The 18,159-nt window shown below is 32.0% G+C and overlaps 1 protein-coding gene across 1 annotated transcript; it reads right to left on the bottom strand.

Moving 5' to 3' along the window:
- Positions 1–1,524: 1,524 nt before the first annotated feature.
- On the bottom strand, positions 1,525–11,857 carry Letm1 (Leucine zipper and EF-hand containing transmembrane protein 1). The gene is made up of 6 exons (XM_023167074.2): positions 11,621–11,857; positions 10,747–11,529; positions 10,275–10,524; positions 9,687–9,916; positions 6,491–7,182; positions 1,525–2,407 (listed from the first exon to the last, which is right to left on the bottom strand). The coding sequence occupies exons 1-6, from the start codon at positions 11,676–11,678 to the stop codon at positions 2,042–2,044; spliced, it is 2,379 nt and encodes a 792-aa protein (XP_023022842.2). The 5' UTR covers positions 11,679–11,857; the 3' UTR covers positions 1,525–2,041.
- Positions 11,858–18,159: the final 6,302 nt, after the last annotated feature.

Below are 18,159 nucleotides of genomic sequence, written 5' to 3'. Positions count from 1 at the left end.
CAGTGGCGGTTGGTTTAGTTGATAATCGGAGGGATATTATATATTTATAAAATAAATCATTTCAGGTGAAAAAGTATTCTGTTTAAATATTTCCTACAGGAAATCTGATTTTTATTAATGATTATGGAAATGAGGCCAGTTTTTCTACTTCCTACTAGATTTTTATTCATGTATGGCTTTATAATAAAGCGCGTGGTTTACTTGGTTAAAATTAAATTATTTCAAATGAACAAATTCATAACAATGATAAATGTTAATTTCAAAAGTAATGAAGTTTGCTTCATATAATCAGATGAAGAAATTTGTGATTTATTCTCAGATTTGATGAACAAGCGGTACGGTTTGTGAGGTCCGATATAAATAATTTTCGATTAGAAATCATGAATATTTATAATTACGATGAGGTTTGATATTATTATGTGATTTCATTCAAAATTGGTATCTTGGGGTCTTTGTGGACCGACATTATATTTTTTTCTTCAATAATTCATGCTGATGAATAATATAATTACTGTATTCAAAAATGAAAAATATGTTTTTTATATGTGTGCCATAAGTCATATTCATTCTGTGATCAACAGATTAAAAAGCTTTCTGCTCAATGTTCAGTTTGTATACTAAATAGTTATTCTCGTGCAACCGGTATTAAATCTTTTATTGCTCACTTAACAACTAACTTACGTCACCCAAAGAATATGATTTCCGTTTTGGTTTTGTTTTCTTTGCACGAGTCTCTCGCGTTGCAAGCAGACAATATAATAAGAAATGACGGTGGTCATTTTTTTAACCTTTTTTCGGTTGGGATATGTAAAATAATGAAATATAAACCTAGTTTCAAAAACTTCATTTATAACAATAAGATCAAAAAAATGATCATTAAAAACATGAAAATTATCCCCTTTCATAATGTCGGTCCACAAAGACCCCTAGATACCAATTTTGAATGAAATCATGATTTCTAATCGAAAATTCTTCATATCGGACCTCACAAACCGTACCGCTTGTTTATAAAATCTGAGAATAAATCACAAATTTCTTCATCTGATTATATGAAGCAAAGTTCATTACTTTTGAAAACAACATTTATCATTGTTAATAATTAGTTCAAATGAAATAATTTAATTTTAACCCAGTAAACAACGCGCTTCATTATAAAGCCATACATAAATAAAAATCTAGGAGGTGGTAGAAAAACTGGCCTCATTTCCATAATCATTAATAATAAATCAAATTTCGTGTAGGAACTATTTGTGAACAGAATACATTTTCACCTGAAATGATTTATTTTATAAATATATACTTTCCCTTCGATTATCAACTAAACCAACCGCCATTGTTTTATGGTTCAACTTCTCTCCGTAAACAAATAAAGTTATGCTGCCTTCAATGTAAGGATGGAAAAGGTCTCTCTATTGTTATTTGTTACTCTGAGAACTAATCATAATACATGACTGAAAGAATGGGCAGCACAGATTTTCTACTAGGGTGTCACTATAGGACAGCTCTTCCAGAAAAAAAAAGTCACTATTTTCAATACAATTTATTTCAAACAAAAATAAATGAACATATCATTTTCTAGTGGAGTATAAATTAGAAAATCAAGTGTTTTTATTGATAAAGGTAACAGATTTCATAAATAATACAATTATGTTAAGTGTACAAATATACAAATAGAACAATTGCAATATTTTCAAGAAACTCAAAAGAAGGTAATCAAGTCAGTTTCTCAAACTTCCCTGAAAAATTTCTTGCCAAGTTGTTACTTCACCACATCACATATAACATATACCTTTTCAACTGAACATTTTGGGCACCGGTAAAGTTATCATTGGATCAACGGGTGTTTGAAACACCCTATAAAAAAATATAAATTCATCCTCTCAAAGAGCACCACTACTACAAAAATTTAAACAAATTTTGTACTGGTCACTGCATTTACAGATTTCAGAATGATATTTACAACTTTAATATAAATTAAAATAATTTAATTCGCCATTATAAAAATTAGAAACACACATTAACAAAATTAACTAGTTTTTCTCTAAAGCATTTTGGAATTTTCTTTCTTTTTTTCAATACTGGTCGGTGGAGGAATGACGGTTTGAGAATCCATTTTTGGTTTCGATGAAGGTGGTCCAGCAACATCTACACACTTATCTGATGGTTCCTTCTTTTCTTTTGGTTTTCCTTTACTCTCTGGAGGGTTCTTCTGGGAATCTTTACCACCGGCCTCTTTCAATTGGTCACTCGCCTGTTTTTGTGCATCTTTTGCTTCTTTATCTTTCTGCAAGGCTTTCTCAATTTTATCTTCAACTTCTAGGATTTCTTCTTTGTCCAGAAGGTCGATCAACTCATCGATTTGTTTGGCGCTGAGTTTCACATTCTCTTTTCCGATTATCTCAATCACCTGCAATGTGAATATAGTCAATCAGTAATATTACTCATTCCGAGGACAACATTTACTGTTTCCTTCAAATCGGGTATTTGAGTTTCAAGGAATAATTATTATTCACATTATTTATTATAATTATACATTATAGTTATTAAACCACACCGATATGGTATTTAATGTAATACACTAAAGTTGATTTGATCATTCTTGATAACAAATCACAGAAAGAATGTGTCAATGCCGTTATTCAAACAACAAAAAAAATAGGGTAGCATCAGGGTGTATTCTTTATCAGCAATAAGTAATTATTTTTGCTGATCTCAAACAACCTGAATTAAGACCAATTGATAACGATATAATTAGTTATTGGACCCCACTGGATATATATCCAGATAACCTTCAATGGTTATTGGGTAAGACAGTTCAAATTGTTTGGTTAATATTTTCTTCAATAAGTTTTTGAATCTTCTAAATGTCAAGTTACGAAATTCGACAGATAAGGCATTGTATAGCTTAATTCCTATATTATCTGTTCTTTTCAACCTATTAGCTGTAGGAACAAGGTTTGTTTTATTTCTTGTATCATGTTGGTGTATATCCTTGTGAGCAACTTCATTCAACAAGTTTTGTTGAACAAAAAGCAGATTTTCATAGACAATAACTGAATATAGGCTCATTATTTTGAGTTTTACAAATATTGGTCGACACTTTTCATCATGATTGGCAGAGATTATGCTTCTTACTGCAGATTTTTGAATGACAAATATTCTATTAAGATGTACCATTGATGCATTATTCCAATTGATTATACCATACATAAGGACTGAATGAAATAGAGAATGATATGTTGCAAGTGCCGCACTTTGATTTACTATTTTTTTGATTCTTCTGATAGCAAAAACCGTCTTACTAAGTTTACTACACGTTATTTATGTGGTCTATCCATTTCAGGTTGGAATCTATTTGTACTCCCAAAAATTTGGTAGACTTTTTGTTATCTCGATTTAAGCAAATTGTTTCAAAAGTTAGAGTTTCTGTTTTTTGTTCATTGAGAATCAAGTCATTTGATGAAGAAGTCATTCATCTTAGCTTAGCTGTTAGATTTTCTGGTTCATTTAAGATTTTGTTTTTTCGACCTGTTTCGGAGTTAATGATTTGCCACACAGTTTTGCTGTAATTATCTGTTTTACTTAATATACTGTGGTAATGTGCTGTTTTAGCCTCCAATAGTGACTCCTGATATTGTCGTTTACAAGTTTTATAGATGTTTTTATGTTGAAACTCATTGTGCTGTCTATGTGCAGTCCTAAGAATTTGCACTCATTTTCTATTTTGAGTGAAATATTCGTCAGCCGAATTTCTTGAGGTAAGTCAAGTCCTGCGTGGTTTGTTTTGAACATTACGGTTGTAGTCTTATTGTCATGTAATTTTAAAATTTCAACATATTGGAGAAACTGCGAAAAAATTAAGTTAGATTATATATGGATTGAGAATATATACTAGATATCTGGATTGAGAAATATCTAAAAATTTTTATTTTGCCAACTTTGAATTTATATTGAAATAAGGAATTATATTCTGGGAATGTAATGTAGGTGCTGGGAAAATAATCCTAATTTGAATCATTGATGATAGGAAATTCAATGACTTGTGTAGAACTGTATAAACAACAAACAAAATCTTGACTATGTTTGGTTAATATTCAGTATGTTTTTTAGCTGATCTCACTGTTGCTATATCGGAAACGGAAAGGCCTACCAGGTCGGTTGAATTGGACAAAAGATTTCTATTTTGGGGAACTAGAATAATCTCTTTTCAGATCGATAATATCAGTGATTGTTTTTGAAATATTCACCAAAAACTAGAATTGTCAAAATTCGTATTTTTGGCTCTACCGCTTCTATGTTGAATGGTATAAAAAAAGGCAGAGGAACTTTCAATACTGTTATATATTTTTAATAATCTGATATAAACCAATTTTGAATGCGACGTTTCGGTCATTAGATTTCGTCATCAATTTACCTTTTTTAAATATGGACCTCTAGTTTTTTTTTCATCGATTTTTGTTGCCATTGTAATAACGAATTGAGCTCTGTTTGTTTTTATTGAAACAACTATGAAATACAGTTAGTTTTGATATTTTAAAAATGGTATAATTTGCCTATGTTCAGAGTGCTTTGTCATATGGTCTCATTTTCTGGGGATTCTCAAGTTGTACATTATGCAGAAAAAAATATCAAGCAGCATGATGTAATGAATTGTTTATGAAGTTTGGAATCTTAACCATGCTATGTCTCTATATATTTAAACTCATCATAGATTTTAAACATCAACAAAATATCCACCACCATGAAACTAGAAATAAGAACGAAATATATCGACCATTTTCAAGGATGACTTTTGGTCAAAAATATCATACAAATAAAATGTTATAATAAATATCTGGAATTATGTTCGAAATAATTTAAATCGAATAAAAAGTAAACTATATGCATTTCTTGTTGACAATGCATTATATTCTATGGAAAAGTATTTGGCAGTATAATGATTTTAGTATCAATTTTATTTCTCAGGAAGTTTCTAAAAGATAGGTAGCTTCTCTACATTTCAAACGTATAATATAATTTTTTATTTTCTTCATCATTATTTCAATATCAAGATTTTATACTTAATATGTAAATCCATAATTGACTAGTCTGATGAGCATTAATAGAATAGATTGCTTTAATGATGAATAAAGTTACTACTACTACTACTTTCAATTTCAACTATTTCATATTTAGCTTTTTCCACTCTGTTGGCAGAGGGTAATAAATTTTCATAAGAAAAAACACCCATTGTTTTTACAATGCATCTTTGAGTTTGGTATGTGAATCCTGGAGCCACTATCATATGTTTGATCTTATGGATCTTCACTCTTTTTTTTCAAAAAATTTTGAGTTTAATATTTCACACACATCCATCTAAAATATACTTAATGTATGGAAGGTCAAACTTTCTTCAAATACATCTCTCATATAAACTTACTCATAAACAGATATACTTATCTTGGCCAGGTTCCCATCATTTATTTTTATCTACAATGAACATCAAGTGATCAGCTGATAGTTATGTCAACAAACCTTGACCTCGAAAACTTTCCTATCAAAAAAACAATACATTTTCAAACATTTGTTTTGTCTGATCCCAAATAAAACTGTTTCCTGATAAACGTATATTTGAGTTAGCAACATAGGATTACAATATATTCGTTTATTAAATTTCTGTATGATGTATTGAGGTAACTTCACTAGTTGATGAATAGAAAGTTAATTACAACGTGAGACAGAAGAAAGTCAACTCATGGAAAAAAATATATAAAAGAGACGTATGGGAATATTGTGGCTCTAAGTCAGCCCCGAAGAACGGCGGAATAATAATAATAATAACTTTATTCAACTTTTCGATCATTCACATGATATCAGACATGTCATAAATAAAAAGTATAAAAATTATACAAACAATAATAAAGGTCCACAGAATATTTTGCTTATCGGATATGTAGAACGTTCTGGAAACAGCAATGAATCATTTCAATAAAACTGAACAAAATCTACCAGAAGTAAAGCATCTATAGGTTTTTTTACTGGTGTTTGACAAATAAAAAATGAAAACCAAATATTACCATTGAAAAGAATGTTTTGAATTATTCATAATATTTCTCTTGATAATTGATTCTCTCTGCACGTTTGCAGGAATAAATTATACTCAATGACAAAAAAATTGTAAAACTCGTTGGTACAGGAAAACCACCTCAACAAATATAAATGAAAGTAAAGATAAAGTGTACAGCTTATTCGAAAACATCTATTTTAGAATCCAAGAACGCATTTTTGAAATTATATTTTCAAATATAAATAATCATTTGTATCAAATGACTTGTCTATCTCCAAGTGAAGTTCATGATAATATTTATCCATTGATTATTTTATACAGACAGAAACATTTTTCTGAGTGAAAGGTACTTCAGACAATTTGATTAGATCCATCTGATCTTGAAACATAAATCTCGAAATCTAGTTTTCTCAAAGTAACTGTAAATAATGTAAATCTATTTACCTTCAAAACATCTTCGACTTTGAGAGATCCGTCATGATCATCGTCCATCCTCTTCAAAACATTCGTGATCTGCTCGATTTTGCTTTGGTCTTGCACACCCTTCAATTTGTTGATAGCAGCCATGATATCATCAATTTTCAACAACTCCTCCTTCTTCTTATCGGTCGCTTCAACCTCAAGATCCTTCTTCAACTGTTTCTCTTTCTTTTCTAGGTCGACCATCACAGTGTCCAATTTATTGATCATCTTATTGACGCTCTTGAAAAGACGTTGGGCGGCCTTGGTTTCCTTAATCTCAGGTTTGGGCTGGGAAGCGACAGCCTTAGCCAGATCTTCAACGTCCTCTTTATAGTCGGCCATTTCAGCTTTGAGCTCTTGGATTTCTTCTTTTTCCACCACCAGGTTCTTCTCTTTCGACACAGTGTCGATAGCGTGTTCGATGATTTCAAAGTCTTTCGACTGCAAAGGTTCTTCCTTCTTCTCGGCTTTCTCCAGTTTTTCGGCACTTATCCTCAAAGCTGTATCTTCCAGGATGGGGGTGGTGGCTGTAGATACGATAGGGGCTTTGTCCACAAGGATTTCTTTGTCTTTTTCCAACTTCTTTTGTTCCTCTCTGCGCTCTTCCCGCTCTTCGACGATCTTCTGTTGTTCCTCTTTGATAATTTCTGCACGAACCCTGTTGTCGATTTTTCCTATAAATGGAGAAAAAAAACAAGTCATTAAACGTATTTATAATATTCCACAGGTAAAATTTCACAGAGGAAATATGTTGATTTGGATACTCTGAATGGTTTTTCGAAATAATTATATTTCAATAAATAGTTTTAGGAAAATGATTACATTTGTGAACTCTCTTGGGAGTTAGTCTAGCAGCAATTTTTTTAAAGACATTAAACCGGTGTATATTCAGAATACATCATTTCATCAACAATCATAATCTGACTTGGAAAGGTTGCAATGAGACCGTTTCTAATTAACTGAATTAAGTTTTTTACTTTTATCAATTTTTTGTTATATTTAGTTTATTTTCAAATAGATTCAGCTGCTGATAATTTGATTTGAAAATTCATGACAAAATCATAGATACATGAACAATTGGGAAAAAGGCTTGATAATTTTTTGTTGTCTAGATGATCTCTCGAATTTTTCTGTATTTCACAAAGAGCGGAACCTGTGCTTTAATTTTAAATGAATCTATGTGATGAGAGATTTTCAAATACTTATTGATCTGAAAATGTCAATAGTTCACATGCCAAGGAGCCAAGACACTATGAAACTCTTAAAATACAAATTTGTTCTATGATTTCTTGTACAATTTTTGATTTGTTAAATTTGTATGAGTAGTTTTTAATCCCTATTAGTAAACATTTAATGTTTCTTGGGATAATAAAGATAATTCAATACAATAAGGTTTCATATTCCAGCAAAATTTTGCTTTGAGGAGTTCTAATTTTTTAAATTTCTCAATATCAAAATTTGCATTTATTTTCACTCCCTACTCCCACCAGAGTATTACTATAACAATGAATTGGCGCCTATATACCTTGCTCAAAAATTTGTTGATTTCTAAAAACATCTATTCACAACTTGAAAAATAAAATAACATTTTTTGATTCCAGAAGTTTTGGAATCCAGCAGTATTTACTTAATATCTGCAGTGCACTGAGGTGGAAAACAACTTGCAAAAAAACAAAACTACGTATGAAGATTCTAGACAATTCTCTTGTTCGAAAGAGACTTTGAAATAATGATAAAGCCTTCATAATACCTTTTTATACTAATGATATTATCCAACACTTCGTTCACCTGAAGTATAAGAAACTGAAAACACTGTAAACCTAATAATTAAAGGTTTTCACTAAAAAGATATTCACATATGTTGCTGTGTCTTCAAATATCCAAAGCATATGACTGCTTGAATCATCAACTAATGTTAATAAAATTAGAAAGATATGGAATAAGAGGTAGGCGCTAAAGTGGGTTAAATCTTACCTATCAGATCGCTTTCAATCTGTAGAAATAAAACGAAATGGAAGAGTCTATAAATCAGATCGCTTTCAATCTGTAGAAATAAAACTAAATGGAAGAGTCTATAAATCCGAAACCCTTCCAACAGACGTGGGAATTCCGCAGGGGAGCATTGCCGGCCCTCTTTTGTTCGTTATTTATTTGACTGACTTATGTATTCTAAACCAACATCAGTTCAAAACTATCTTCGCAGATGACACAAGTCTGTTATCAAGTGGTGAAACCTTCCCAGAGATGATGGTAAATAGTACAGATCTATTCAAAAAAACTAAGGACTGGTTCAACAGAACTTGTACTAAATGAAGCGAAGACACATATTATTTTGTTTAGAACAAACCAAGACAACATTGATTATCCAGTTAGAGTGGACCTTCAAAATTCTTCTTTTGAACTGTCCCACAACACCAAATTTTTGGGAATCCACATCGTATGGAATTGAGTTACATCAAAATATCTACACAACGAGGCTACAAAAAAATATACACGGCTAACTTCGAATCCGTTGCTCGATATGGAATTATTTTATGGGGTAGCAATAGAAATATCGAAAAGATCTTCATAGTTCAAAAAAGAATAATAAGAGGAATCAACAACTTAAATTATAACCAAACTTGCAGAACAGTATTCAAGTCAACCAATATAATGACAATCTACGCAATTTAAATCTATGAATGCCTAATGTTCATTTATAAAAATTCACACCTCTTCGCTGTAAATATACCTGCTCATAAGTATCCCACTAGAACAAATGAGTAAATGTATCCCCTTCATAGACTAATAGTAATTGAAAAAAGCGCCCACTATATGTCAATCAAGCTTTTCAACCATCTTCCCAACAGAATAAAATGAACTAAGAAAATTGGAGTTTTCAAAAAGAGAACTAAAAAAACTTCTCATAGACTTAGAGCCCTATGATCTGAATGCATATATCATTGGAACATTCATTTGAAAATATTTATAACAAAAAAATCTGAACCTCCTTGTTTAACGCCATTTCATTCTATGTCACCGACTTTTTATAATAAAAGTTTGTGATCTACTCTGAAATAAAGCTGTTTATTATTATCATTCTTTTCAAAAGTTCTTATCAATCAAAGTTTTTTTAACATGTTTTTTGAAAGTACTGGTGGAGCTCAAATAATATTTCAGAAATCAACAATTTCATTACCTTCTTTTTCTCCGATGGCAGCTTGTGTTTGCTTAACAATTGTCTCTGGCAAGGCCGATATTGTCGCTTTGAGTTTGTCACTAGTTGGAATAGTTTCTGGCAGCATAAGAGCCCTTGATAGAAGTAATAAAGAAGGAGGCACTTTTTCGTTCAAACTCAAATCTAGCCACTGACTCAATTGGTTTCTCAACCTTTCTTCACTGAGACCATAGGCTCTCATGCCTCTCGACCTGAAATGTGAAAAAATCAACAAAAAATCTATTGGGTGTTGCTGGGTGTGTAACATTTTAGGAAGATTTTAATAATGATGCTGTTACATAAATAACAGATTATTTTTTGTTCTAACTATTACATAGTATGTACATGTCCAACATTTTAGGCCGATTTTAATAACGATGCTGTTGCATGAGTAGCAGATTATTTTAGGTTTTGACTAGTACATATCATATTATATTATTTATGAAAATTGTATATTGTGCCTCTAAGTGCACGGAGTTTGTATTTTCAATGTTGTATTTGTACATGTTTTGACATACTCAATGTCATCTATGGATGATCCAACTGAATATTATTATTAAGTTTCCTTACCTACAAGCTTGTTGCACCTCGGCGAGTGTTAAGCTGTCGACACCTTCCTTCTGAATCATTTTATCATCAGCGGCAAGAGATCGCAGTTTCATTCTTAGCTGAAAACGCAAGAAGTTATTTGTTCCCAATGTCTGCACTTCTAAAACTCGACAAAGAGCGATGAGTTGACTCCTGGAGAGTGAATCTAAGGTAATTTCATCTTGAAAGAGTTTAGAGAACTTCATTATCTCCTCATTGGAGACCTGTTCACCTGAAAGGAAGATGGTTTTAGTTTTATTGTTACCAGAAAATAAATATTTCGAAATCAAATTTGAACCATTCATCTCTCCCAACATACCTACACAGGATAAAAAAATCCATCAATTGAATGTGGACATTCTTCCTACACACAATGATATATGTCATATACTGAAAAATTGTGCAATCCACAATTTTACTTGTGTAATACAAAATTCACTAATTTTTTACTCACCTGAAGTTCTAACCTTATTGAACCAGTCCAAAAACTCTTTAGCACTATCCGAATACCTATCCTTGTGCTGAACAGACATTTCGTCTAATGTTCCTTGCAAAAACTTGGCCATTTCCAACTTTACTTTCAGACCCTTCTTGATCTTATCCTCTTTGTCGGTGCTTGATTGGAATGTTGAAGGAAGCATTCCAGGGAAAAACTTTATGAAAACCGGTAAAAGAAGTTCCATGAAGGGTACAATAATGAACACGGAGAAAGGTACCAATCGAAATAAATCTCCCACAGTGCGTGTGAGGAGTCTGTATTCCCTTCTCGACAGTGTTTTTCCGTTGAGAATACGCCACACGAGTCCAGAAGATATTTTGACATCGATAAATAATAATCGGAAACCATGGTAGTAGTGTACAACTTCATCCCAAATTCTCTGGGTGATAGGTTTTTTCACGACAGCTTTAGCAACCTCTGTTGTCGTAGTGGTAGCAGCAGTTGCTTTGGTCTTCTGTTCTTCTTCCTGTTTCTTTTTGATTTCCTGTACTGTTACCTCCACCTTTGAGGATGGTTTGGAAGGATCCTTGTCAAATCTGATATTTGACAAATAAACTGTTCGCACCAAGTCATAATTATAACTAGGGCTGAGAACATTTAGTAATCTACTATCTCTTTTGAAGGATGAATAATTGGGGCTTATCGAGTAAAATCGCTTCGATTCGGCTATATTGGGATTCAAAACTTGAACATTTATATTACAGATGCATTGCTTTTGATGGTGAAAATGTCGATAAGCTGAAAAATGTAACAATCAATCACATTTATCTAAAATTATATAAGAGCTAGATGAACCAATGTTCTAACCTCAAAATCATAACAAACTCACTTTTTAATAATCTAGAACGATTGTATTTAATGTGAGAGGATCGTAGAACGACATACATTTTATTTAATTACTTCCTTGTTCAATTTCGAATACTTGGTTATCTTGATGTAACTTCCAGAGTTATTTTTTAATTTATTTTGTGGTCGTTTCAGCAATACATGGTACGTGTTTTTAATGACTTGAAAATTTTCCGATACATAAAGGAAAGCGAAAAGATGACATCATTCTGTGACGTTTACATACCGTACCATGTTCAAAAAAACAATGTCACTAGTTTTTGAATAATCTGTAGGGGTATTTGATATGAGTGACTTTTTAGCGAGCTGTACGCTAAAGGAAAACTTGTATAAATTGAAATTATTATATAATACGTCATGGATTGAACTGTTCATTATCGATAGTCAACTTCTTCGGCGTGTTGAGTATTTCATTTTCATAACTTTTTTTGATCAACTTCACGCGAATCCAATAAAAAAATCCTATAAAAAGAAATAGCTCATAACCAAAATGTTGTTTTACATCAAATAATTTAGGCAATTTCCACTTCTGTGCTTTGGAAAGCTAATTTTAGCAAATCATGACCTATTAGATATCATTCTTTTGTGTTATTACGAAAGTTTAGGGTTATGCAAAGTTTTAAAAACTAAAGAGAAACTATAGGTATAGGTACTTTTGATTCAGATTTTTTATTTAAAGTTGAATGTTCAACTCTTGCTCGAACGTATGTTATTCACTTCTGAACAGAATTTAACTTACATTGCTGTTTAGAAGCTAATTATTGTTTTGAGTGGCGATGTAATTTATGAGGATTATGTTTCGAAAAACAAATCCAGAAAACCTACCGAAACAATTGAGAAAAAACTAAATATCATTCGACTGATTCGAGCAAACATGTTCCACGGGTAACATTCGTGGAGTTTATTTGGATTCCTCCTAATGCAAGAAATTCAATTTTGATCATCCTGTATATAGACGCATCTACTTTCATGTATGGATTATTTTCCCTGAAAATAACCCGCCCTCGCAATTTTTATCTAAATCTGCCCTTGCAATAGCCTAATGGCTGTTTAATTCAAGATTTTGTTCTCTGTGTACTTATATAAAAAAACAACGAGTCACTTGAAAAATTTGCATTTGAGAAAATATTTTTCACTATTTAGAATCATATACTCTGTCCATTTGGATTTATGAGAAATTCCAAAAGCTGTTTATAGTTTATGGAATGCATGGTTCATTTCGTAATCATAGTTATAACCTTGTAAATCTATAGTTTCAATGGTTGAAGTAGTTGAATTTTCGGAATCGGATTAAACACCGCTATTATCTAGGGGTGCCTGATATGAACAATCCAAACAAACAAAAGATTTATTGCTGATAAATTGCAATAGGGATTGTGCATTTATGATGGCTTAAACATCGGAAAAAAGAATCGGCATGAGTTGGTCTTTCAGTTTCAATACTCACTTTCACTATGCCATTATTAGAGATTAACATACCCTTGAATGGTTTTGCGCCGCTTTCTACAGCTAGGTATTCAGACAGCACCATAAAGACCAAAGTACAATATTGAATTGTATTGTCTTTATTATCCCAGGACTGTTCAGGTTCAGTTCTGTATGCTGACCAGTCTTAAAAAATAACTTTTTAAATCAAAAATATATTTTCTCAAACGAAAGCATATTTCTTCTCCCAACTGTCAAAAACTTCCAAGAAAAAATTATCTAAACAACTCTAATACATTATCTCGTAAAATTAATTGATCGTCAAAATTGGCAATAATACAGATTTTCAGTATGCTTTATCGAATGAAAATAATGGCGTTGTTTCAACACTTCCAATTATACTGGAACTTGGTACCAACTTCACCTTTTTGAGTACCAGGCATAATTCTGATGTGAGTTTATGTAAATCCGAGGCTATTTTGACTCATTTTCATGAAACAATCCGTATACCAAAGATCAATCATTCTCTTGAAAAATTAAAACAGGAGCATGTCCACTATAATACTATGGACTACGAAACCTTCAGTTACAGACATTTTAGGCGTTTTCTGGCGCTCATGTCACAGAATAGTGTGTTCATGTATTCAAAACGTATTCGTCTGTGATTCAAATAAATTCATTCTGGCTTTGAAACTATGACGTCACATTAACTATGATTTGAAACGTATTCATGATGATTCAAAACTAGCGTGAGGTTGGTTTTGAAACGGACTTTGACGTTATTCATTACGCCAGTTGTCAGAATAGCTACTTGTTTGTCCATATTTCGAATAGAAAAAATAATTCTGGTACAATTCAGAACTGCTCACCGCATCGCATTTTGAAAAAGCAACGGAAACCGTTAAAATATCATCTGGTAGGTACATTATCTGAAAGACACGGATTTGCATCGTCGAATTGAGTTTTGTGAAGAGGTGCTGATAAAAAGTCAGGAAGAACCATATTTTCCTTAAAAAAATATATGGAGTAATGGAGCTGAGTTTACCAAAAATGGATTATTTAATCGTCATAATACTTATTTTTGGGCTGTGAAAATCCACACCTTATCCGTGTCCGATATTTTTAAGAAAGATGAAATTTTATCGTTTAAAATGCTATAAAGCACAATATGATTCTGTGTTTCTAATCTATGATGTAAATTTGAATGGCGAAGTATACTGTAACATACCATAGTACAATTTCATAATAGTAAGCACCAAATTCTCAGGAACATTATTGCATTAAAACGAAAACGTTGTTGTCAAAGATGTCATTCCCTAATTTATTTTAACATCATTTTTCCTCATATGTTTGGTATAATTTCCGTAAGCCACTGCAAGAGACAGATTTAGGCAAAAAGTCAGTCATTTCTGAAAATTTAGTGCCTACCGTTTTGGAATTATAGTATACAAAATGTTGTGAGAGTGGCAGTTATTATATGACAGGCAATGGCGGATTAAGCATTTTGCCGCCCTAGGCTCCGTCTAATACGCCGCCCTTTTTCAACAACAAAATTACCTAAATATATTTTGATTCACAATTGTTATTAAATAAATGTTTTATTTAATTCAAAAATAATTAATAAATAATACAAAATAAATTTTATTAAACTCTAAAACATAATAAATAATAATAATAAACATTTTTCTCAAGTAATTAATGTATTGCTCAATTTGTAAATCTCTTCTTTCTGGCTTTTGTCCGAGCAAAAGCATCAACTATGTCATCGTAATCAATTTTTTGAACTAGTTAAGCTTAAATAGACAGTAATGCCAAAGCTTTGAGTCTATATTGCCTCATACTTCTTAATTTCTTAATTAGGATTGAAACATTACATTCAAAGAAAATAATTATTAATTATAAACAATTGCATCAAAATACTTACGATAGATGAACCTGATGCTTGGTGATCGTTATCATTACTGGTAAATTTCGTTGAACTTTTCATAAAATTAGATATTTTTGAGATTTTTTTTTAGTAAACTTTCTTTTTTAAAGATTCTTCCGCTTTCCTTTTACAATATTGTTCACCGCTAATTTTTTTTTCGATAACTAATCATTGTTGATGAAAAAATTTATTCAGGACCTCGACAACTTATAAAAAAAAGGCTAATTTAATATGATAATCAGATGTTTCGCACACACAATCTCACACACACAATTGAAACACTTGAATTAAAAATTATCCATCGATTTTTTTTTACTTATACTTAATGATAACACATTATATAAATGTAGCTACATTAAACAGATCACTTATTTATTCACTGAAATTTGATGAAATTTTATAATAACAAATTCTTGCCCTAGAATTTCTTAAATTTGTTGAAATTTAAATACATAGTTTAACATTTTTGCAGCTGTAAAAAATTTAATTTTTTTTTTTCGATCAAGATAATTAATTTTTTTTCCGACTTATTTCTAAAAAAGATTGATATGGAAAAAGCATAATTTATTTTGAATAAACAAAAAATGTTTCAAATTCTAAATAAATTTCAAATGTTAATTTATACATATTTCTATTCAAGATCGAAATTAAAATAAAAAATGAATAAGTAATTTCAAACGGTTTATATATGTAAGAGTAATCTCATCAAAGATACAAAAGTAAAAACTTACTTAGTAATTCGCATAGATGATTATTAGTGAGATTGTTTCTTTTTGATAACCTTCTTCGATAAAGACTATAATTGGATTTCATCAAAATATTAATAATGCACCCTTAAATTTAAAAATCAATGAAGAAATGAATTATGTTATAGCCCATAGAAAATTTTTAATATATTAAAAAAAATCAGAACCCATTTAAAAATAAATTTTCAATATATTTCTTCGGCTCTTGAATTTTAACGTTCTCAAAATTTTGCCGCCCCCCCAAATCGGGCCTCATGGGCCTATGCGGTAATCAATCACTGATGACAGGTGAATTGCCAATCACGTGTCGTACCTTTTGCCAGCACGTTCCCCCGATCTGTATTCTATAGACTATTATCTATGGGGACTTATTGAAGATATTGTTTATGTAGATCCCGCAACAAGTAAGGATAATATGGTTAGAAATTTTTTACAAGTATTCAACGTCCTAGATGCCGATGAAATCAGTAGTGCTGTAAATAAAAATTTGATGAAGAAAGTTAATAAATGCCTGGAAGTCAACGGAAATATCTTCGAACATATTTTGAAATTGTTTTCATATTTTGTGTGAAAGGACAATGCAATATTTTTGAATTTTCGCTCTTTTTTCGGCATATTGATAGCTCTAACAAACTTTCTCAAAATGTTCAAAATGAAGGTTTCGTAGCTCGTAGTTTCATGGTGGACATGCGCATGTTTAATTTTAGCTTATTTATGTATTCTATAAAACATTTGAATTTTATAGGGGAATCACAAGAGAGGCGAACACCTAGTTTTTTGAGTAAATAAATGAGTATTTCGAGAACGGTTCATTTTTGGTATAGGGTGTACTAGACAAATTCACATTAGAATTATGCAAGGTATTCAAAAATGTGAAAATTTACAGGGTGTTACATTTGAATTAAGAAAGTTGGTACCAACTTCCGGTATAACCGGAAGTGTTGGTAAAACGCCAATATTTTCGTTCGGGATATGAATCCCCCCATGCCCCCTGCCGGGTTGAGTGCCCTGAAGTAGAAGCTTCCCCCCCAGCTATTTAGCAAGGAGAACCTACCACCCCACTCCATCCACCCCCGCTCTCTCCTCAACTTACTGATGGGCACTTCAGCAAGATTGACATCTGACCTCTTTTGGTCGAAAGTCAGCCTTTAGGTGCTATTCTTTCGCGATCGGTAAAAAGTGTTTGGTCTGACTATTCCTAACTGAATTTTTGAATGGGGGCCCCCAAAAACTAACCGGCGGCTATTGCTATTAACGTCGGGCGTTCCTTAGTGAATCTAAGGATAATTGGATCGCGGTCGAGTTGTTCTGCGGTGAACTTGCTGAAAGAAAATCTCCGGTAAGCATACTATGGTTACCGGAGTCGCCTGACGGCGACTCGTGGTGGCGGTCTTTGGTTCTGCTTCGTCGGCCTTGGATGTTTGCCCCTTTCTCGGAACCTAGGGTCATCCATGTTCAACGCATCGTGTAGATCGCGTAGCGCTGGGTTGTTGTGCGATCTGATTCTATCGAACACGCTTTCTGAGTGTTCTCTTATATACACGTCCACATATTGCGTGTCCAGGTCTAAGTCTCTGTATATATGTATCTATTTGGGATATAGTACGGCGCGTTTACGGCGGCCCTTACGCTCGCGTTCATAAACGAATGTATCTGCTTCCTGTATGTCTGTGCGCACTTGCCCAGGCAGTGCAGGCATACAGTATTATGGGCATGTAGACGGTTTTGATCATTAGCAACTTCACTTTCAACCCCATGTTGCTTCTGAATACGAATCCTGTTATTCCCCAAAATATATAGCTGTGTATAGCTCATTTTTTATTCCCTATACGTTACCTAAGTTAGCATTCTAGCTACTAGATATGAAGAAAAGGGAGTTGAAGCAAAAATGTTATGATTAATTCACTGGAGAATTTTGAGTGATTTTATATTGATCTTCTTGGATTCCCAGTACACAAATTCAGAATATAGTTTTTGTCGTTACCACTTTAGTGATTTTAGAAACACATAAGAAGTTTTTTGCATGTATTTCTTATAATAGCAGCATCCAACCCACAAATATAAACGAACAAATTATATAATAATAATAATGTTTATTGCAGTACAAACAAACAGGTAAAATATAAAATATGTTCACATTCTAAGGCATTTCGCAAAGAAAAAGAATTTCAGTGCTCTGCTAAGGCAGAGCCAGTGCGCATGAGCATGGTTAATAAGATAATCCTGATATATGGTGAATACAAAAGATGTAAAGTAAGGAGAGAAAAGAAAATTAGTGAAATATATACATGCACATAAAGGTAAAAGAAACACATGAATAGTACAATTATTATTAAAAAATGAAATTGATTTTTATCCAATACAATTCACAAATTACATTTACAAAAAAGGGTTCTGAACTCAACATACACATACATATCAAAT

Source organism: Leptinotarsa decemlineata, unplaced genomic scaffold (assembly GCF_025532065.1).
Source record: "Leptinotarsa decemlineata unplaced genomic scaffold, Ldec_3_MD MMD2_tig00026330_RagTag_RagTag, whole genome shotgun sequence".
In the NCBI taxonomy this organism is placed as follows: Eukaryota; Metazoa; Arthropoda; class Insecta; order Coleoptera; family Chrysomelidae; genus Leptinotarsa; species Leptinotarsa decemlineata.
This window is presented reverse-complemented; position numbering and strand designations above follow the sequence as displayed.